Source organism: Apium graveolens, chromosome 9 (assembly GCF_009905375.1).
Source record: "Apium graveolens cultivar Ventura chromosome 9, ASM990537v1, whole genome shotgun sequence".
Taxonomy (NCBI): domain Eukaryota; kingdom Viridiplantae; phylum Streptophyta; class Magnoliopsida; order Apiales; family Apiaceae; genus Apium; species Apium graveolens.
This window is the reverse complement of record NC_133655.1, coordinates 198025091-198045094: the sequence shown is the minus strand read 5'-3', so window position 1 is coordinate 198045094 and position 20004 is coordinate 198025091. Positions and strand designations below refer to the sequence as shown.

The 20004-nt window shown below is 37.2% G+C and overlaps 2 protein-coding genes and 1 non-coding gene across 3 annotated transcripts; 1 reads left to right on the top strand and 2 right to left on the bottom strand.

The window, feature by feature from the left end:
- Nucleotides 1–786: 786 nt before the first annotated feature.
- On the bottom strand, nt 787–893 carry LOC141687668 (small nucleolar RNA R71). The gene has a single exon (XR_012561156.1). It is a non-coding gene; the product is annotated as a small nucleolar RNA R71 (small nucleolar RNA).
- Nucleotides 894–8953: 8060 nt separating this feature from the next.
- Nucleotides 8954–12408, bottom strand: LOC141684701 (uncharacterized). The gene is made up of 6 exons (XM_074489785.1): nt 12280–12408; nt 11906–12074; nt 10641–11264; nt 10056–10497; nt 9823–9904; nt 8954–9531 (listed from the first exon to the last, which is right to left on the bottom strand). The coding sequence occupies exons 1-6, from the start codon at nt 12307–12309 to the stop codon at nt 9334–9336; spliced, it is 1545 nt and encodes a 514-aa protein (XP_074345886.1). The 5' UTR covers nt 12310–12408; the 3' UTR covers nt 8954–9333.
- Nucleotides 12409–18316: 5908 nt separating this feature from the next.
- Nucleotides 18317–19783, top strand: LOC141685846 (uncharacterized). The gene is made up of 2 exons (XM_074490924.1): nt 18317–18737; nt 18864–19783. Exons 1-2 carry the CDS (start codon nt 18317–18319, stop codon nt 19781–19783), a joined length of 1341 nt encoding a protein of 446 aa, XP_074347025.1.
- The last annotated feature ends 221 nt before the right edge of the window (nt 19784–20004 follow it).

The window sequence follows — 20004 nt, the reverse complement described above, 5'->3', positions numbered from 1 at the left end:
GTTAGGATCCCATGTTTGTCATATATATTAATTTAACCTCAATTCTCTTAGTTAATGTTATTTAGTATAATCTCTTAGTTTAATAAAAACCCAATTTGTTATTTATCTTAGCATTGAGCGATAACCATACATTGTTGCATAGGTGCATAAATTGAACTTAACCTAAACCAGTCTCTGTGGGAACGAATCTGATTTATATCTTATACTACTTGCGAACGCGTATACTTGCGTGAATATTAGCGCGTGTTTTCGCCCTAACAAGTTTTTGGCGCCGCTGTCGGGGACTCGGTGTTAATTTTTAGTTTATGTGCTTGTCATCAGTGGACGTTAAAGTTCACTGACTCAGATTCTTTTACTTTCACGGTTTATTTGTTTGTGTTTCAGGTACTCATTACAATGGGAGATCCAGCAGCACGAACGAAAGCCTTGATGGATTTTTCTCAACCCAAGATCAATGACATTCAATCTAGCATTGTCCGGCCAGCTATCACAGCTAATACCTTTGAGATCAAGCCTGGCATAATTCAATGGGTACAGACTTCAGTCCAGTTTGGGGGTTCTCCAACGGAAGATCCCAATACACATATTAGGGATTTCATTGAAATATGCGACACCTTCAAGTTCAACGGGGTTTCTGAAGATGCTGTGAAGTTGAGACTGTTCCCATTCTCTCTGAAGGACAAGGCTAAGAGTTGGTTACACTCTCTACCAGCTGGTTCGATTACTACTTGGGAAGATCTTGCTCAGAAGTTTCTTACTAAATTCTTCCCTATGGCGAAGACAGCTGCACTCAGGAATGCTATTACTCAATTTGCGCAGCAAACGGGAGAATCGCTAAGTGAAGCTTGGGAGCGCTACAAGGAGATGCTTAGGAAGTGTCCTCATCATGGAATTCCTGATTGGATGATCATCACTTATTTTTACAATGGGTTGGGAGCACAGTCCAGACCCATGCTCGATGCAGCATCAGGCGGAGCAATATGGGCAAAGAGCTATAAGGAAGCTTATGATCTAATTGAACTGATGGCTGCTAATGAATATCAGTATCCAACCCAGAGATATCCACAGGGCAAGGTAGCAGGAGTTCTTGAAGTGGATACAGCTACGGCTATCACTGCTCAACTAAAGGCGTTGTCTATGAAGATCGATTCTCTGGCTAACTATGGTGTTAAGCAGATAATTAGTGTTTGTGAGCTGTGTGCAGGTCCGCATGCGACAGAGCAATTCGCTATATCTAGCGACTCAGCTCAGTTTGTGAGCAACTTTCAGAGATCGCAATAACCAGTTCCAGACACTTATCATCCTGACAACTGGAATCATCCTAACTTCAGCTGGAGCAACAATCAGAATGTGATGCAACAGCCGTTCCAGCTGTTTGGAAATAAGCTATTCAACTCTCCTGGTTTTCAGCAACAAATTGCACCAAAACAACAACTCCAAATTCAACAACAAAATCATGATGCAGGTCTATCTTCGAATGAAAAATCTGAATTGGAGGAGTTACGACTTATGTGCAAAAACCAGGCTATTATATGCCAAAGCCAGGCTATTTCCATCAAGACTCTGGAGAACCAAATAGGGCAAATTGCTAATGCCTTATTGAATCGGCCGCCAGGAATGCTTCCTAGTGATACAGAAACAAATCCAGGAAAGAGGGAAGTTGAAGAACATGTGAACGCCATCACCTTAAGGTCTGGAAAGGTCGCAAGCCCCCAAATTCAGCAAGACGAAGAGCCTGAAAAATCTCAAGATTCAGAAAATGCAGTTATGGCTGAAGAAGATGTGCAGAAGGAAGTAGAGGTGGAACCAAGGAAGACTACTATGGAACACACTCCTCCTGAGGGTAATACAGGGGAGAAACAGATTTATCCTCCACCTCCTTTTCCTAAAAGGCTGCAGAAGAAAAAGTTGGATAAGCAGTTTGAGAAGTTTCTGGAGGTGTTCAAGAAACTTCATATCAACATACCTTTCGCTGAAGCTCTTGAACAGATGCCTAGCTATGCGAGGTTTATGAAAGGTATTCTCTCTCGGAAAGTGAAGCTCGATGACTTAGAGACCATTGCTCTAACGGAGGAATGCAGTGTTGTGCTGCAACAGAAGTTGCCTCCGAAGCTTAAAGATCCTGGAAGCTTCACTATTCCTTGCACCATCGGAAACTTGTCATTCGACAAGTATTTATGTGATTTAGGAGCTAGCATCAATCTGATGCCCTTATCTATCTTCAAGAAGCTTGATCTACCTGATTCGAAACCAACATACATGTCATTGCAACTAGCTGACCGTTCCATCGCTTATCCACGAGGTATAGTGGAGGATGTCTTGGTCAAGGTGGATAAACTCTTCTTCCCTGCTGACTTTGTAATTTTTGATTTCGAGGAAGATAAGAAGATTCCCATTATCTTGGGAAGACCATTCTTGGCTACAGGCTGAACTATGATCGATGTGCAAAAAGGAGAACTTTCGATGAAGGTTTACGATCAAAAAGTCACTTTTAATGTGTTCAAGGCAATAAAGTTACCCACAGAAAAAGAAGAGTGCTTTAAAATAGAGCGGGTCGACTCAGTTTTTGAAGATGAAGGAGGAGTAGAGCAACTGCAGGTTTTGAATGCACCTTCGTGGGAGAAGAAGTTGGATATGCCATTCGATTCTCTTGGGTTAGCAGAACTGAAAATTTCTCAGGAGCGTTTTGAACCATTTACTCAAGAAGCTCCCATACTTGAGCTCAACCGACAGCCAAATCACTTGAGTTATTCATTCTTAGGTGCACCCCCTGACAAGGGGTTGGGATATATCTTTGATGATGTAGAGGGTAGCCGAACGGATCCTCCAGTGCCTATAGAGGGTTCTTCTCATGTGCAGCAGGTAGTTGATAGGACTGGTGTTGGTGACGAGCAGTACAGGCGAGTAATTAGGCGTATGGAGGCCATGCACGACATTCACCGTCATTTTGCTGCAGATTTGACACATGCTTTCGGTACTGTTGTTCGAGACACTGGTGGCGAGGTTGATTGGCCACCTGATCCTCCACCCGAAGAGGGTGATCTTTCCGACGACTAGGTATGCCTGAAATCCTTATTATTACCTTCAATGAGGACATTGAAAATTTTAAGTTTGGGGGTGATAATGTAAGGATTAGCAGTGTGTGTCCATATAGATTCATATAGATTCATGTTTCATGTTTAGTTGTAGTTCATTCATATTTTTGCATGATTGTTCATTTAGGACATATTTGTTTGTTTTTATGTAATTTCATATAGTTGCATTTGCATGCATATTTAGCATGATCCCTTAAGATGAACTATGATATTTGATAAGTTGATGTTGATTTGAGTGTGGTGATGAGGAATAAAGGGATGTTTAAGTCTTAATGAATTGATTTGCATGCCAGAAATAAATATTTTCACAAAGTCTTATAGGGTTGCTTTTGATCTAGATCATGATCATACTTGTTTGTTGTTGAGATTTAATCACTTGGTTATATTTAGAATTTGTGATATTCTCGTAATGACGTAAAAACACTGATTTTTTTTATCTGGAGAAAAACTTAGATTTCATTGCTAGTTGTTGTAAGGCTAGGCGTCAAATGGCTAGTAGCCGGCTCATATTTTTATGAGTAGTCTAGGGTTGAATGAGATGGAGCGAAACGCACTCATTCAGAAATTGTTGAAAAAAAGGAAAAAGAAAAAAGAAAAAAGAGAAAAAAAAATGAAAAAAAAAATATGTGTTTATGCACAATTGATCAAGAGTGAGCTTTTTAATACTCGAGTTATTAAGTTCTAGGGGACTTTGTGCCTAGTGACCTAAGGCTTTTATAGTCTGGGATCCGCTAACCTAACGCTCGCTACATGGGTATTATTGTATAAGTCTTTTGGGACCTCATTCATTGCACGATCAAATAAGCATCTTTGCTATGTGTTCAATAATAGTGTGAATCCTTGTATAACTCTAGTAGAAAGGAGGTGTTGTGAGTCATAATGCGTTTATTGTCTATTCTGTTTATAAACTTTTGATTGTTTCAATGATAGATAAGTTAGGGTTATTGATCTAGTATCGAGAGTATATCTGTTAAGCATCCACACCCGCACGTTTCTGGTTTATGAGTTGGTTTGTGGGATTTATTTGAACTCTGTTTCAAGTTATTGCATTCTTAAAGGTATTGGCTTATTCATTTGGTTATGGTTATTCTGAGGGGATCGATTACATTATCATTTAGTTGCATTCACATAGTTGCATTCATGCATTAGGTTTGTTTTGTAGTTTTGAGTCTGTTTATGCTTGAGGACAAGCATCGATTCAAGTTTGGGGGTGTGATAAGTGGATTTTATATCCACTTGGAATGCTTTATTACAAGCTTAAATTGGTGTTTTGGACTCAAGTTGTTGGTATTTTGATGTGTTTTTGTGTTATTGCATTTCAGGTATCAGTTAAATGAAGAAAAGAGCTTTTAAAGGAAATATGATGAAAAGTGATCAGAATTAGAATCCAAGGCCATTGTCAAGTTGTAGAGAATCTCAATAGCTTCACGTGGGCAGTTAAATCGCCTAATTCTGACGAGTAGAACTCAAGTTATGGTCAAAACAAGATTCATCAGAATATTTTTTCCAGTCAGTAGCTGAGCGCCCGCTCAGCAGAGCTGAGCGCCCGCTCAGAGAGCTGAGCGCCCGCTCAGGAGAGCTGAGCGGCCGCTCAGGAGGCGGCCGGTCGCTGATTTCGCTGAAAAAGCCTTTTTTGAGTAGAATTTGACGATTTTAAGGGTCCAGGTCCACTAGGGGCGTATATATACTTAAAAAAAAGGGTTTTCATCATCCGGGAAGATTGGGATACCAAGGAGAAGACCTAGAAGCACAGAACAACTCTGAAAAAGAAGATCTTGTTTTCAACTTGTGATTCTTTGAATTAGTTGTAACTTTGGATGCTCGTTTTCGTTCTTGTTGAACCTAGATCTCGTTTATTCGTACTTTGATTATTATTTAGTTTATTAAGACCTTGTTTATACCATGCTTTCATTGGAACCCATGGTGACGATGAGTTCGATTATGGGCTAATCGTTGTCATGGGATTCTAGCGGATTTACTTATGGATTTCAATAATTAATTGTTTCGATATCTTGGTGTGTGGTGATTGTATGATATCCTAGTATTGGTTGTGCTTATTCGTCTTATGTGCGTAGCTAACATATAAGATAGCGTGTTAATCTCTATTGAAGTGACAGTGAATATAGAGGTTTAGAACTTGCCATGCTAGCATAGGTTCTTGTATGTGTATACATGATTCGTAGGTAACTCTAACCGTTTTACTTGCCCTATGTAATCAAGATAGATAACTTGTGCTTAAATCGTTATGTTGTCAAATTCTATAGACATATAGGGTCTCAATATAATTGGTGCCTATTCAGCTTCTATCTCTTTTGTGGATGTCTGGTAGAATGGTACTCGTGCAACGAAAGTTGGCGTTTATCAGTTTCGTGTTATCTGATTAGTGTCATCACCATCACATGCTAAGGTTAAGAACAATGTGGCTATTGAATGAAGTATTTAATGAAGTTAGGATCCCATGTTTGTCATATATATTAATTTAACCTCAATTCTCTTAGTTAATGTTATTTAGTATAATCTCTTAGTTTAATAAAAACCCAATTTGTTATTTATCTTAGCATTGAGCGATAACCATACATTGTTGCATAGGTGCATAAATTGAACTTAACCTAAACCAGTCTCTGTGGGAACGAATCTGATTTATATCTTATACTACTTGCGAACGCGTATACTTGCGTGAATATTAGCGCGTGTTTTCGCCCTAACAAGTTTTTCCCTCGTCAGAGATGACTTTATGTTTTTGTGATTTACTAGAGGAGGGGATGATCTCATCATCAGTCCAATCCTCGATCGCTTGACTACGAGCAGTTTGGAAGTCCTTTTGCGTTTCTTTCCGAGTCTTGCACTAAGGGGAACATTGTCCATTGATTCAGAATTTGAGCTTGCCATGATTGAGATTTTGATTTCAAAGATTCAAATACACGAGATTCTGCTTCAAGGAAAGATTACGTCCTATGATGTTCAGGTAATTCGGGAATGAAAGAAATGGAAGGCGGGGAATAAATCCCGAGACGTTTGTTGAGAACTTTGAATGGGTGGAATGGAGAAAATGAAGACGCGTCCTCCAACTGAAACAAGAAGGGGAAAGATTTTGAGGACGCGTTTATGTCTTAAAAAAAAGAAGTAAGATAATAAAAAAGAAAGGTGCAAAGACGGGTTTTATGCTAGGACACGTCCTAGAAAATCTATTGCAAAAAAAGTGAGTTAGAGGTTAAGAAACAATATGACGCGTCCTAGTTTGACAGCGCGTCTGCTCTATTCTTGTTGGAGCAAGTTAAACTACAATGGGTAAATCATGCAATCAATAACAAGACGCGCCCTCCGTTATAGACGCATCCATCATAGTGAAAATATAGCAGAATCTCAATCGATTATGGCTAATTTGGGGAAATTTAGTTAAAACCCTAGAAACATGTGATTATAGAATCAAAAGAGCAAAATATGGAGGTTATTATATACATACACAGATATATACACAAAGAGAAATGAAGAACAGTAAAGTAGAAAAAACGAGGAGGAACACGAACGATTTTCAGCTTATTGCGGTCGATTGGCTCAACAAAATGAAGAAGTAAAGGAAGATTTGTGTACCTTGGAACTTGAAGGTTTGATAGACTGAGAAAACTTGAAGAATGGCCGGTTAAATCATCGGATTTTTAAACTTAAAACTTCTGCTTGAACGGCAGCGACAGCGGTTGTTGAGATAGTAAAATAATGATGTGAGTTTCATTTTAGGGTATTTATAGAGGAAAGGGTATGCTGATGTGTACACCAGCTATCACGCAACGGTCAATTTTGGGAATATAAAGCTTTGATGCGTCCAGGGGTCAGGACGCGTCTAGATGTTTAAAAGAGGGACAATCCAAATTTTTCTTGTGGTCTTTGAGTAAAAATTCCAATTTTATTTTCAACTGCAAATGGAATTTGGGGGGTAGTTGTTATACCCAAAATTTGACATTGGATTAATGCGGATCAAACGCGAGTTAATTAGAGTCAAACTCAGCTTGTGTGGCATATGAGGGGATAAAGACGCGCCCATCACGGTAGGAGTGTTTACTAAGGGTGGTCCTGTGGCAAGGAAGTTTGAAGTACACGCCTAGGGGATAGGACGCATCCTATCTCTGTGGAAAGTCAGGAGAGGTAGTTGCTGGAGAAAAATACAGGCTTCATGAAGGTGAGGACGCGCTTAGTGTCCTAGGACGCGTCCGATATTTGGGAAATGCATTTTCAAGGGTGAGCTCAGGACAAGGCATGCATGGAAAGGAGCAAGGAAATATTATTTTTACTAATGTATTTGTTGCAAGTATCTTTGAAGAATTCCCTCTTTGAGACGGTCAAGGAGGGGGATGTCCTTGAAAAGTTAGAAGGTCTCCAGGGGTATGCCTGATGACTGAAGGCCTCCTCCTGTATTCAACGGGTGTCCTCGACCTCATTGGGGATGTGGGGTTATCTCTGGTGTGTGCTCTGGGAATTCTGTTATTGTATTCAACGGGTGTCCTCATTGGAGAACTTTAGAGTCATCCTGCACTTTGCACCCAAGAGCTTGGGATCACCTGGCATGTTATCTGGTGGGTTATCCTCATTCGGGGGACAGGGACGCGTCTGGCATTTGGGGTGAACCGTGGCTATACCTGCGTCCGTAAATCAAGGGAGATAGCTGTAGCGGAGTGTTATCCTTGCGCAGAGAGATGCATTATCCGTGAAGTCCTACGATTGTGGACGAGCTTTGGGCCTTTACGGTTGGGTTTCATAGTTGAACATTCCTAAAGCTAGCGGAAGATGGATTCTGGATGGGTTTCTACCAGGCCTAGGGATAAGAAGTCTAAGCCTATTAGATTTCTTGTTCCCGAAGAACTACGTCAGGTTTGATCCATATATAAAGGGTACGTAGACACATTGAGAGTGGTAAGAAGTTAAGAGCTGAAAAGGAACCACCACTTACCCTAATTAATCTCAGCCACCAATTAACATACAACCACCACACACCGCTTGATTTTTCGGTAAAGAACCACCGTCATAAATCTTGATTCCAGCGAAAAACCTCAAACTTTGTTGTCACCAGATTCCTCCGTCAACAATACTCGATACTCAATATACATACATGTTGACAGGTTCGTCGACCCGATCAAACCGACCCAACCCAACCTAATATACATATAAATGGGAGTAGTAGAAAACATTTTCAGCTACATTTTGAACAATGACATAACAGGAAGAGAAAGGTGCTTCTCAGATTTCACAAGCAGGAGTTGGAGCGACATGGGTGCAGCAGGTGCTCGTGTTATATACAAGTGCTTTTCGCAGAGAAGCTGAGTATAGTGATTTTTGCATAATGTGATTGACTAAACAGTTCAAAACAAAATTTCTGGTGGAAATTGAAGCTGAATCTGTTAATAGTTATCTGTTTATGTTTCTTTTCTGCTATGATCCTTCGCGAATATATGCAGAGACGAGGCTTTCTGTAAGATGAACTCAGTTCATCATGTACCTAATACAATTAACGTGTTGCAAACGTAAGTTCATGTTAGATAGCTAGATAAAACTCATGGTTCTACAAAGACGCAACGGTGGCTACCTGCTAGACAGAGCTCGATTTCATCTTCAATGGCAGCTAATTATTTAACTAGGTTCTCCACTTGTCGCCTTCAATTTTCACACTAATGGCAACTAGCAGAGCTTTCCTCTTCCCACTAAACCGTCAAGGGGACGTTTACAGGGCATGCGAATGAAGGAAACCAGCGGAGATCTGTAATGAAATCCCACGGATTATGTTAAGAAATGACTTTCCCGGTCAATCGGTTAATGATAATTCATTACCATACCAATCATATTTATCTCTCAACCAAACACAAGTCAAATGCACGAGGATAAAAGTTCAAATCCCATTAACTGGATCCATGAACCAAACACCACCCAAGATGATCAATTGTGAGTACCAATTTAAGTCAAAAACTAATTTGGAAATATACATTGGCAAACTGTAACCAACTACAAGATTTTGGGTTCTATCATTCTATCCATTCTTGAACATACAAGTATCTGTCTGTGCATGCTGTGCAGCAATCCAAGATCAAGACCATCTATAACTTGTACCCTGCAGAGTAAATATATGAATGGATGGATAAAAGAAAAGACAGCAATCCTCTTATCATGAGACAAGAATGACTGAAAAAGGCTGTTCAGAATTTGTATATAGAGAAGGACATTTCCAGTTTAGTATTGCTTCCATTATCGAAGACTATCCACAACACATGTAGGGATAAGATGGGGCACGCCCTGTTTGGCGAATATAGTCTGCCTGAGCAGCAAGTTTCTCGTTTTGACTGTTTCTCTTAGCTTCAGCTGAAATGCGTTTCTCCTCTGATCTTTGTCTTGCCATTGCAATCTTTTTAACCATTTTTGCATGAGCATGTGCTTTCATTTGTTCAACTTGGGACTGAAAAATACGTGTAATCGAGTTAGAATAAACTATGTAGGCTATTATCTCGAGGGCTTAAATGAAATGCCATTTAGTACCTGAACAATGGTTCAAGAGCAGCAACTCTAAAATAGCAAGATATATATGTATAGTGTGGTTCTGTAACTAGTAACTCTACTTTGATTCTAAACTATCAATTATAACTATACAGCGACACATGTATTCTACGATTGTATTCAGACTATACAGTTATACAACAATCACATTCTATGACCGACTACAAAAATATAGAAAAACTTTGGTTCATACCTCTAATCTCCTCATCTCGGCATCAAGTTTTGCTTTCTGCTGACTCTCCCATGCTTGGATTTTGATTTCTTCCCGCTTAAATCTAAAAATCAATATTGTGGTTAAGAAGACAAAGATCAATTTTTGATTTGTAATTAGAGAGATTAATTTTGTTAGCAAAACCCTATATTTTTGTGTAACAAAGCATGAAAAGTTTCGTGCCAAGTTATATTGGGTGGGTAAAGGGATAAAACCTTGCATTGTGCTTAGATTTTTCAGCGTCTTCCCATAATGTTGCACGTTTCTCAAACTCAATCCTACGCAGTTCCTCCAATTCACTGTTTTCAGCTGCTTCAGCATTGTTATCCTTCTCGTCCTTACTTGCCCAGGCAGCGATATTCATCTTCCCAAGTTGGACGCCAAGAGCTACAATCTCCTTTCTTGTCTTGAGTTTTAGTTCTTGCTCTGATAATTCTTTGTTTCCACCCTTAGTTGAAGTTTTCAACTCAACATCACTGAAGTAATCATCAGGCGTGCAGGTTGGTACACCTCGAGGAGTAGATGGGAGTGAAGAAGTTGGGCTCCGAATTGGGGTTGTTGCCGTCATGGGAGTAGTGGTCCTTGAAGGTTCCTGACTTGGAATAGGTGTCATTTCTGTTCCCATGTCTCTCATTGAAACAGCTCTTTTTACTGGACCTTCATGATGAAACAAAATACCAGATTTAGATTAATATAGTGAGAAAACCATGACAGATTTAGGGGCTATTGAAATGACATGGGAACAAAAGAAAAAACAATGCATTGACATAATTTAAGTAAAGTAGAGGCATAGGTTTTACCTGTTGATCCATCGCCTGAAACAGCCGTACACGAGGATTCCTTGGATTCCACAGCTTCCAAATCCTTACTTTGAGGGCAAAGATCAATTGGCAAATTTGTCCCATTACCTTGACCAGTAGGCTGAGCTTCAGAAGAAAGAAAAGAAAACTTCTCCATGCTCATTTGCTCTGCAGGTTGGCAAAAATCAACTCTCTTAACTGCTGACTTGTTATCATTACTAGCAGACTCTGAAGCAAATCTGATTCCATTTTTTACTTGCATTTGCACCGCTTGGCTTTGTAAATTGCTGTTTTTTGAATGATTCACTTGCCTATTCATTATCCATTTTTCTGCATCATTCCACTTTGAAGATTTAGGCCTCAAGTGTGACCTTCCAATGGGATTGTTTAATGATCTTTCCCCTTGAAACTCAAAGCTAGATGAACTTGCATTACTATCATAATCAATATCATCTTCCAATGCTCTCATCGGATGCACTGAACTCAAACTTAAACCATCGCCTTTAGAGAACTGTTGTAATTTAACACGACCACCGAATTGCTGGTAAGAGTTGTAATCACCTTGACTATAGTCCAAAACCGCAGTGCCTGCTGGTTTCACCGATTCTATTTGTAGACCGGAAACTGCAACAGTTACAGGACACAAATTGTGAGTGTTTTATATTATCACAAAAAAAAACATATAACCAGTAATATCTAATCACAATATACATCAACAACATACAGAATAGGCATTTCAACAACGGCCAGTTTGGCATTACTATGGCCAACAGAACCTCAGAAGAAAAAAGTGTTGTGATAAAACCACCTAGTGTTTCATTTAATAACTTGATAACTTTCTGGTTAAAGATCAAAAATATGTTAATAACTCAATGTTAGATATTTTCTTAAGTTATATGTTATGATTTGTTTATTAAAAAATCAATTTTTAACATAGTTGCAAAAGCCAGCAATTTCTCGCAAATGTTGCATATTATAGCAACTTCTGTAAACAATTTTCCCAGTTTAAAATGAGAAGTGCTCGCAAACACCGTGTTTTAAACCGAAAAATGGCAGAACTGTTTTTGAGGTCAGGGAAAATGAAATTACAAACATGCTCTAAAGTAAGCTCACTTCGGATGTACATATCTAAGATTTGAGGCCACTACAATATAGTTCGGATAAAAAACAACTTCTCAACAGAAAGTACAAAAAAGAATCAAGATTTTATTCAAGAGAGCACATTTACGAAATTGGGTTAAGTAAACTAAGGCAAAGTAAGTGACCTTCTTGATAAAAATCTTCAAGATCAGAAGCTAACAAGCTGTTTCTGACAAACTCTGTATCCTCAAGCTTGGAAGGAGAAGTTCTTGCAGAATTATTATTTGATCCTTCTTTTTTTCTTTGTTGTCCCATTAGTTTCATTCTCAACTTGCTTGGTGAAATCATTCCAGTCTGCATTTAACCCATCATCACAAACTAAATCACCTTACAACATTTCCCAAGAATGTAACATACAAACACACATTTACCGAACTCATTGTACAAAAACTTGATCTGCTAGAGGTTTGTAACTTCATTCAAAGTATACATATGTAAACACACCACGTACAGACATAGAGAAATAGTACATAATTGTTGAAATGTGAAGAAGGGTTACCTGAGGTTTATGTATTCTGTCGTAATCCATTTGATATTTGCTTTCTTAATGAGAGAGAGAGAGAGAGAGAGTATGCAGAGAGGCTGAGAGGTTGAGAAGAACGAAGAGATATGTTTATGTATATAAATTATAGTTCAGAGCAAGACTATATGGGCATGTTTTTTCATAAATAGACATGTCTTTTTATTTATTTTTTTTATTTTTTTTATTTTTTAATAATTATTTTAATATTAAAAATATTCAGAAATAATGAATATATTTTTAAAATATTTACATATATTTTAATATTTAAAAAATTACTAATTTAAATGAGTATTATGATGATATTAGGTTGTTACTATCAACTAACTTTAATTTTATATTCAAATTCACTGTGTATTTGTATAATAATTATTTGTTAAATTTTATTATATTTAATTGATAAATGGGAAAATCATTTGGGCGTCAAAAAAACATGTCTATAGACATGTTTTCGGGAAGTCTCGTAACAATTACCTATTGTATAGACACACACGCTCTGATAACTCCCTTATTTTTTTAAATATTAAAATATATTTACATATATTTTAATATTTAAAAAATTACTAATTTAAATGAGTATTATGATGATATTAGGTTGTTACTATCAACTAACTTTAATTTAAATTCAAATTCACTGTGTATTTGTATAATAATTATTTATTAAATTTTATTATATTTAATTGATAAATAGGAAAATCATTTGGGCGTCAAAAAAACATGTCTATAGACATATTTTCGGAAGTCTAGTAACAATTACCTAATGTATAGACACACGCTCTAATAACTCTCTCATTTTATTTACCCTGCTGCGGCGACGAGTGTTGGTTAATTTACAATTTTACATCATATATCACCTCACCATTATTTACTTTCACTTATTTCTTTTTGCCAGTTTAACATGAAATCGCAAGGAGCATGAATTATTATGAAATGCTAAGATTTCCAAAATAATTTCTAAAATTCTTTTCAAATACTTATGTAAAGGTGTATATTTGATAATTTTTTAAAAAATAAAATTAGCCCTGCACTTATATATTGATTCATAAATTAAAACGTGACAAATATTATATCATATTATTAGAAAACAATTTTAATAACAAATTTATACCATATTGCGGTATTTCTATTAGTCAAGATTAAAAATATTTCGATTAATGAAGATTAAAATGATTTCTCGTTCAAACATTTAAAATGTAAAAGTAGTAAAACCGAATTAGGAAGGTTCAAAATTAATTTGATATTAAATTTAAAATGTAAAAATACCTGATGTAAAACCGAATTCGTATGTTCTGATTTATGTAGGACGCTTTGGTATCTTAAGCATAGCTGCAAGTCTGCAACTATATTCAGTTCGGACAGGTTAAATAAAAGTGCAAGAAGTTAGTGACAAGGTTAAAAACTCAACTCGGGAGACTAAAAAGACCTTTTCACTTTATTGGTTGCCCCCTCTATTCGCCGTTTTACTTTACTTTATACACGGTACACATCACATGCACCACAAATACAGTAAAACCTTTATTAAATTAATATTAATGGATTTTATTAATTTTAAAAAGCATTAATTAATCGACAATTTAATAATTATTAATTTATAAAGAGTTCTGATAAATTTATATTCAATCAATTTATATACATGAGGAGTAAATGAAGTCATATTCAATCAATCAATCATATTTACAATAAATTTACTGATGATAGCCAACGAACCCAATTACTAATTCAATACTCCCTTTGACTGTACTAATCATGATCATCCCCCCATCCCCATCTTTTCCGATTACTAATCAATGACCTTGCTCATCTTTGACCAAATCATTTTCTTTGACTAATATGTGAATATTGTCACTCAACCTCCATTTCCTCCAAACATTATTCATACATTCTGAGATCGAATGATTTTTACATTCACAGGGCGGTTCCCCCGATTTATTAACTTTATTCTCGTTTTCAAGATTCGACTTGGTGGTCATTTGATTTGCGGAATGATAGGAGTTTGAAATTTGGGTTAAAAATGGTTAAGGTGTTATGAGATTAAACGTATTTAATTGAGTGTGGGAATTGAAATGAATAATTTAAAATATATGTAAGTTAATAATTTTAATAATTTAAATATTAGTATATTTATTATTGTTTAGAAAAACTATCAAAAATATCAACTTTTCTAATTTTTTTACGATTTCACTATTTTCTGAATATATTTACAAAAATACGATAGAATCAAAATATGCAATTAGTCATATCGAAGTTTTTTGGTTACAAAAATACGATTCAACCAAAGTCAACCAGTTATGCAATTAGTTGTATCAAGTTTTTTTTTGTATTTGAGGTTGCGTAGAGGTGCAGAAATTCGTTGATATTGAATCTAATTGAATTGAATTGCAAAAAATCGTATTTTTGTAAAAAAAGATGAAAATTAATATTTTTGTAAATAAAAAATATTTTTACAAATTTTTTTAGAAATGACAAAATTGTTGCAAAAATATCTCTGGATTTGAGTATTTTTCAGAAAAAAAAAACCCTATTTGTTATATATTTTTCAGAACATATTTTATTTTATATTTAACAGTTACTCATAAAATAAAAAAATGTAATTAATTCATTGTACATATGTTTTATACTCGCGTCTCCTTTGAGTATCAAAATCTCAATCCAACTCATTTGAGGTATAAATTTATAGAAAAAGAAAATAACCAAACATCAGATGTAGGTTTCGAATGAATAAATCACATACATACCCTCCAATATCTAAACCAAACAACCCCTTCAATTATATGGACTAAATTTTTTATTTTGACTCAACTTAAAATAAAAATAAAAAAGAGAGTTTAATGCAGACCATGCATCCTACAAATAAAATTTGTTCTTGATATAATATATTTAAACAAATAAAATAATATTTACGAAAGTAGCCCATACTAAGCCTAAAACTAAATCACATATCCTATATCCTACCCGTAACCTGCCCCAACGTCAGGCAGCTAGCTAATTGTGGGTGATTCAGATAAAAGACAGGCTACTCGCCCCGCCTTGTGATAAATGGAGTAAATGAGGGGCAGTAGAGTACAAAACCTAGCTGAAATTTTTTGAGTTTCAGAAACATGGTTTTGTTTTTTAACAATGGGTCCGTAGTTGGTTAGCTCAAGTTTGTGTGTCGTTTGTAGAGCCGGCCAAACGAGCAGTTTGGCACGGCACGGACGTAACTCAGCTCGTCAAATATTCGTCTGACTCGCGTCGTAACGGGCCGGTTCAATATTCGACACTATTCGGGCAGTCCCACGAGCCGAACACGAGCTGAAACTTCTGAAACCGGAACCGACCCGGAACCGGACCGGAACCGCTCGTGCAAACCGCAAACGAATGACAAGTAAGAAAATGATTAAACCGGCCCGCGGTTATTCGCCTCAGTTCGCGAATGGTGGTTAATAAAAAAAAATGGTGGTTATAAATAGAGGTTAGAGGAGACAGTGGTAGCAATAGCATTCAATTACACACACCTAAACACACAACAATCTGTATCCATACAAATCTTTGAAATTCATCACATCACATGACTCTTCTTGTTGTTCTCATACACAATAGAAAGGCGTGTATAATACATGTTATAGACCATTCCCATCTCATGCGAATAAACCGGCCCGCGATTATTCGCCTAAGTTGTGTAAAAAGTAAAAGGAAAACAAAAGTATGTTAAGTAATAACATACAAAACTCAGGCTGGTGTTCAAGTGCAGCGCGTACAAAACAATTAAACTAATAACTTATTCGCCAGTGAACCGCGGTTCAAAAAGAACCGTTTTATTCGCTTGATTCGCGGGCCGTACACGGTTCAACAGTTTCAATAACCAGCTCGGCACGGCACGGACCTTTTATTTACACGGGCCGTTCACGATTCTTGTTATAAGTAAACCGGCCCGTTAAAAATTCGGCCTGGCACGCACGGCCCGTTCGTTTGGCCGGCTCTAGTCGTTTGTAATGCATGTACGTTTGTAAACAAACCCTTGTTTTAACATGTGTGACTGCCTGCTTTGTGCTATTTCATGCATTCGTACTTTTAGTTAAAGCTGTAAAAGGAAAAATACTGATATATATTATATATTTAATTTTGTATGATCAAATTTTATTGATAGAAAGTGGGCAGCAACTGGCAGAAGCATTTTTGCTCGGGGTGGTGCAAGGAGTAATCGGATCTGAATCGGATCGGCCTTGATCTATATCCTGATTCATTTAATTTTATTGGATTCGGATCCAGATCGGATTTTTGTCGTATTTTTTATAACCCGATCCATATCTAGATCCATTAGGATCATGGATTGCGGACCACGGACAGGAATTCCGATCTGTTAATATTTTAAAAAAAATGAAATGCGAACACAATTTATTACATTACATAAATATTGAAAAGCAAACAAAATACGGAAATCAATTTAAAAATTACACAACAACTTAAAATTCAACAACACCAAAAGTACTACTCATCTATCAATTTGATATTTTGATTTCCAAAATAGATTATTCACAATGTAAGATGTAAAAGCTGAGGCTGTATTAGCGAGTTTGCCATGGCTAATATCATAGCACTTTGGTTGTATATACAATGTACAGTATAGTTGCTATACGTCTGAACTCGGAGTCTAATATTGCTAGTTGACAACCAAAAAATGCTTAAGAAACTCAAAATTATTTCCGTGCTAATGAGATACAGTCAGAAAACAAATGTCAGTAATATCAGTATAACTTAACCCACTAATATATATATATATAGTTTATTATATATATATGTAAATATAAATATATATATATATATATTTCTGAAATATAATAAATTATCCGGATCGGATCATTAACAGATCGGATCGGCCTAAATCCAGATCCGGTACTTATCGGATCGGATCGTTACCGGATCGGATTTTTTTTAAATGATCCATATCCGCTCCATTAGCCTTCGGATCGGACTGGATCGGACCGGATTTCTGATCCATTGACAGCCCTAGCAAGGAGAATCGGGATTGGGTTTTTGTTGGATTAATGAAGAAAATTTTAGGGTTGAAAAATCTATATTACCCATATATTTTACCTCTCACAATTATTACATCCAAAATTTGGTAAAAAAATTACCCGGGTCAAAATCGGGTTAATTAGATGAAATTGGGATAAAAATATTCCAATCAGGGTTTGTCCTCTTTTCCAAAGAAAAAAGGGCGTGCCCTCGAAAAAGGCTAATTAATGTCATTTTGAACACCATACATGATAGGGAAACCCCTTAGAAGTTAGAGCGTGTTCTATATTAAAAAGGGTGCCCCAATCTTCACAAAGAATATGGTGCCCCCTCAAAGAAAAACCAGTTTTTTTTTAATTTCAACATATTATTTGGACAAATTTTTTGGATGCATCAAAAGAGAAAAAAATTATTTATAATATATTTTTTGCAGGTCCCTGTTGAAGAACTCCGCCTGTGTAAGGAATGTCACGAAAGTATCTCGCAGATGCTCCTACATACGTGTACCCAATATTCAATATTCGTATCGGTAGGTATGTGACCATGAGCTAAGCCTCGGATTCGTGTTTTTGAGTCATAAAAGTGGGTATGCATGTGTGTTAGTTTTACGCTACCACTACTATGCTAGTAGTGTAGTGTGTTGGAATAATCTAAATATAAGTGTTTTATTTAGGTGTTTATTTGAATTAATATTTGGTGTATGTATTTGTTTTGCTGACTAAGTCATGATGCACTAGAGAGTCCTTAGGATCAGTATCAACTACATCAGTTAGTGGCGTTTATTTAGGAGTTCAGTACGTGATAGGTAGTTTATATATTGTTGGCATGTAGTACTTAAGTTTTTCTCTGTAATCAAGTTTATTAATGCAATCAGTTTATTCTCCCAGTTTCATTATCTTACACGAACGACACCTATATACATAGTAACATATATATAACATCTGATATCAGAGCTTCGGTGCGGTGAATGCCCAAATTTATGCCCAAACCAGTGAGAGATATAAAAAGGAGCAAAGAAACTATGACGGACACAAGTAAGAGCAAAGATGGACCTATTGGTTTGAACTACCCTATGTTGGCGAAGAACAACTATTCCGCGTGGTCGTTGAAGGTGAAAGTATTCATACAAGCCCAAGGAGTGTGGGAGGCTGTGGAACCCGACGATCCAAAGGCACCTGTTTCGGTACGGACGGATAAGGTTGAGCTGACAGCCATTTATCAAGGCATACCGGAAGATATGCTCTTGTCACTAGCTGAGAAGAAAACCGCCAAAGAAGCATGGGAGGCCATCAAAACTCAGTGTATGGGTGCAGATTGTGTGAAAGCTGCAAAGGTGCAGACGTTGAGAGCAGAGTTTGAGTCTTTGTCAAAGAAGGAAACTGATGAGATGGAGGATTTTTACATGAAGTTGTCTGGCATTGTAACAAATATACACATGTTAGGTGAGGACATGGTAGAGTCCAACGTAGTGAAGAAACTGCTCAGGGCTGTACCCTCTAAGTTTGTTCAGATTGCATCTACGATAGAGCAATTTGGTGACATGGAAACAATGTCATTGGAATAAGTAGTGGGTCGACTGAAGGCTAATGAAGAAAGGGTGAGAGGACAAACTGAGAACACGAGCCAACAACTTCTTTTGACACAGGAGGAGTGGTTGAAAAGGTCTAACAAGAATGGTGAATCATCAAACCATCAGAAGAGACGTGGTGGGTTTGATAGACGGGGACGTGGTCATGGACAATTCAGAGGTGGTAATGGTGGCAGAGGACGGGGATATCACCAACACCAGAATGACAATAATGATCGAGGTGGACATGAAAGCCATGGCAGAGGCAATTATCCAGGTCGCGATAAGAGTAAGATGAGGTGTTATAATTGTCAAAAATTCGGACACTTTGCGATGGAGTGTCGAAAACCAAAACAGGAGAAAGAGACGAGTAATAAAGTAAACTTGTCACAAATCAAAGAGGATGAACCTACTCTATTATTGTCAGAAAGCACGGAGGTTGAACAAGGAGTATTCTTGATGAATGAGGAAGGTGTGGTGCCAAATCTGAACGTAGAAAACAAGGACAAGTCGAAGTTGTGGTACTTAGACAATGACGCAAGCAACCATATGACTGGGGAACGTGAGAAATTTAAAGAATTGAATACGAATGTAACCGGGCGTGTGAAATTTGGTGACGGCTCAACAGTAGAAATTCGAGGTAAAGGTACAATTCTTTTCAAGTGTAAAAATGGAGAGGATTGTTTACTTAGAGACGTGTATTATATCCCCACGTTGTGCAATAATATCATTTCGTTGGGTCAATTATCGGAGGCTGGCAACAAAGTTGTGTTGAAGGGTGACTACTTGTGGGTGTATGGTAAAGGAGGACAGCTGCTTATGAGGGTGAAAAGGTCTGCCAATCGTCTTTATAAAATAATACTCGAAGAAGGTCAACAACAGCGTATGTTAACCAAGGCAGAGGTGGTGACCTGGACCTGACATGCTCGCCTTGGGCATGTCAATTTTCAGGCATTGTCTCTTATGTCAAAAGAAGAGATGATACATGGTATTCCAAAGCTTGTGAACCTAAAGAAAACTTGTGAAGGCTGTCTCATGGCAAAACAAACACGAAGCCCGTTTCCATCGCAATATTTGTTCCCCGCCAAGCACGTTCTGGATTTAATACATGGGGATATTTGTGGGCCAATATCACCACCAAC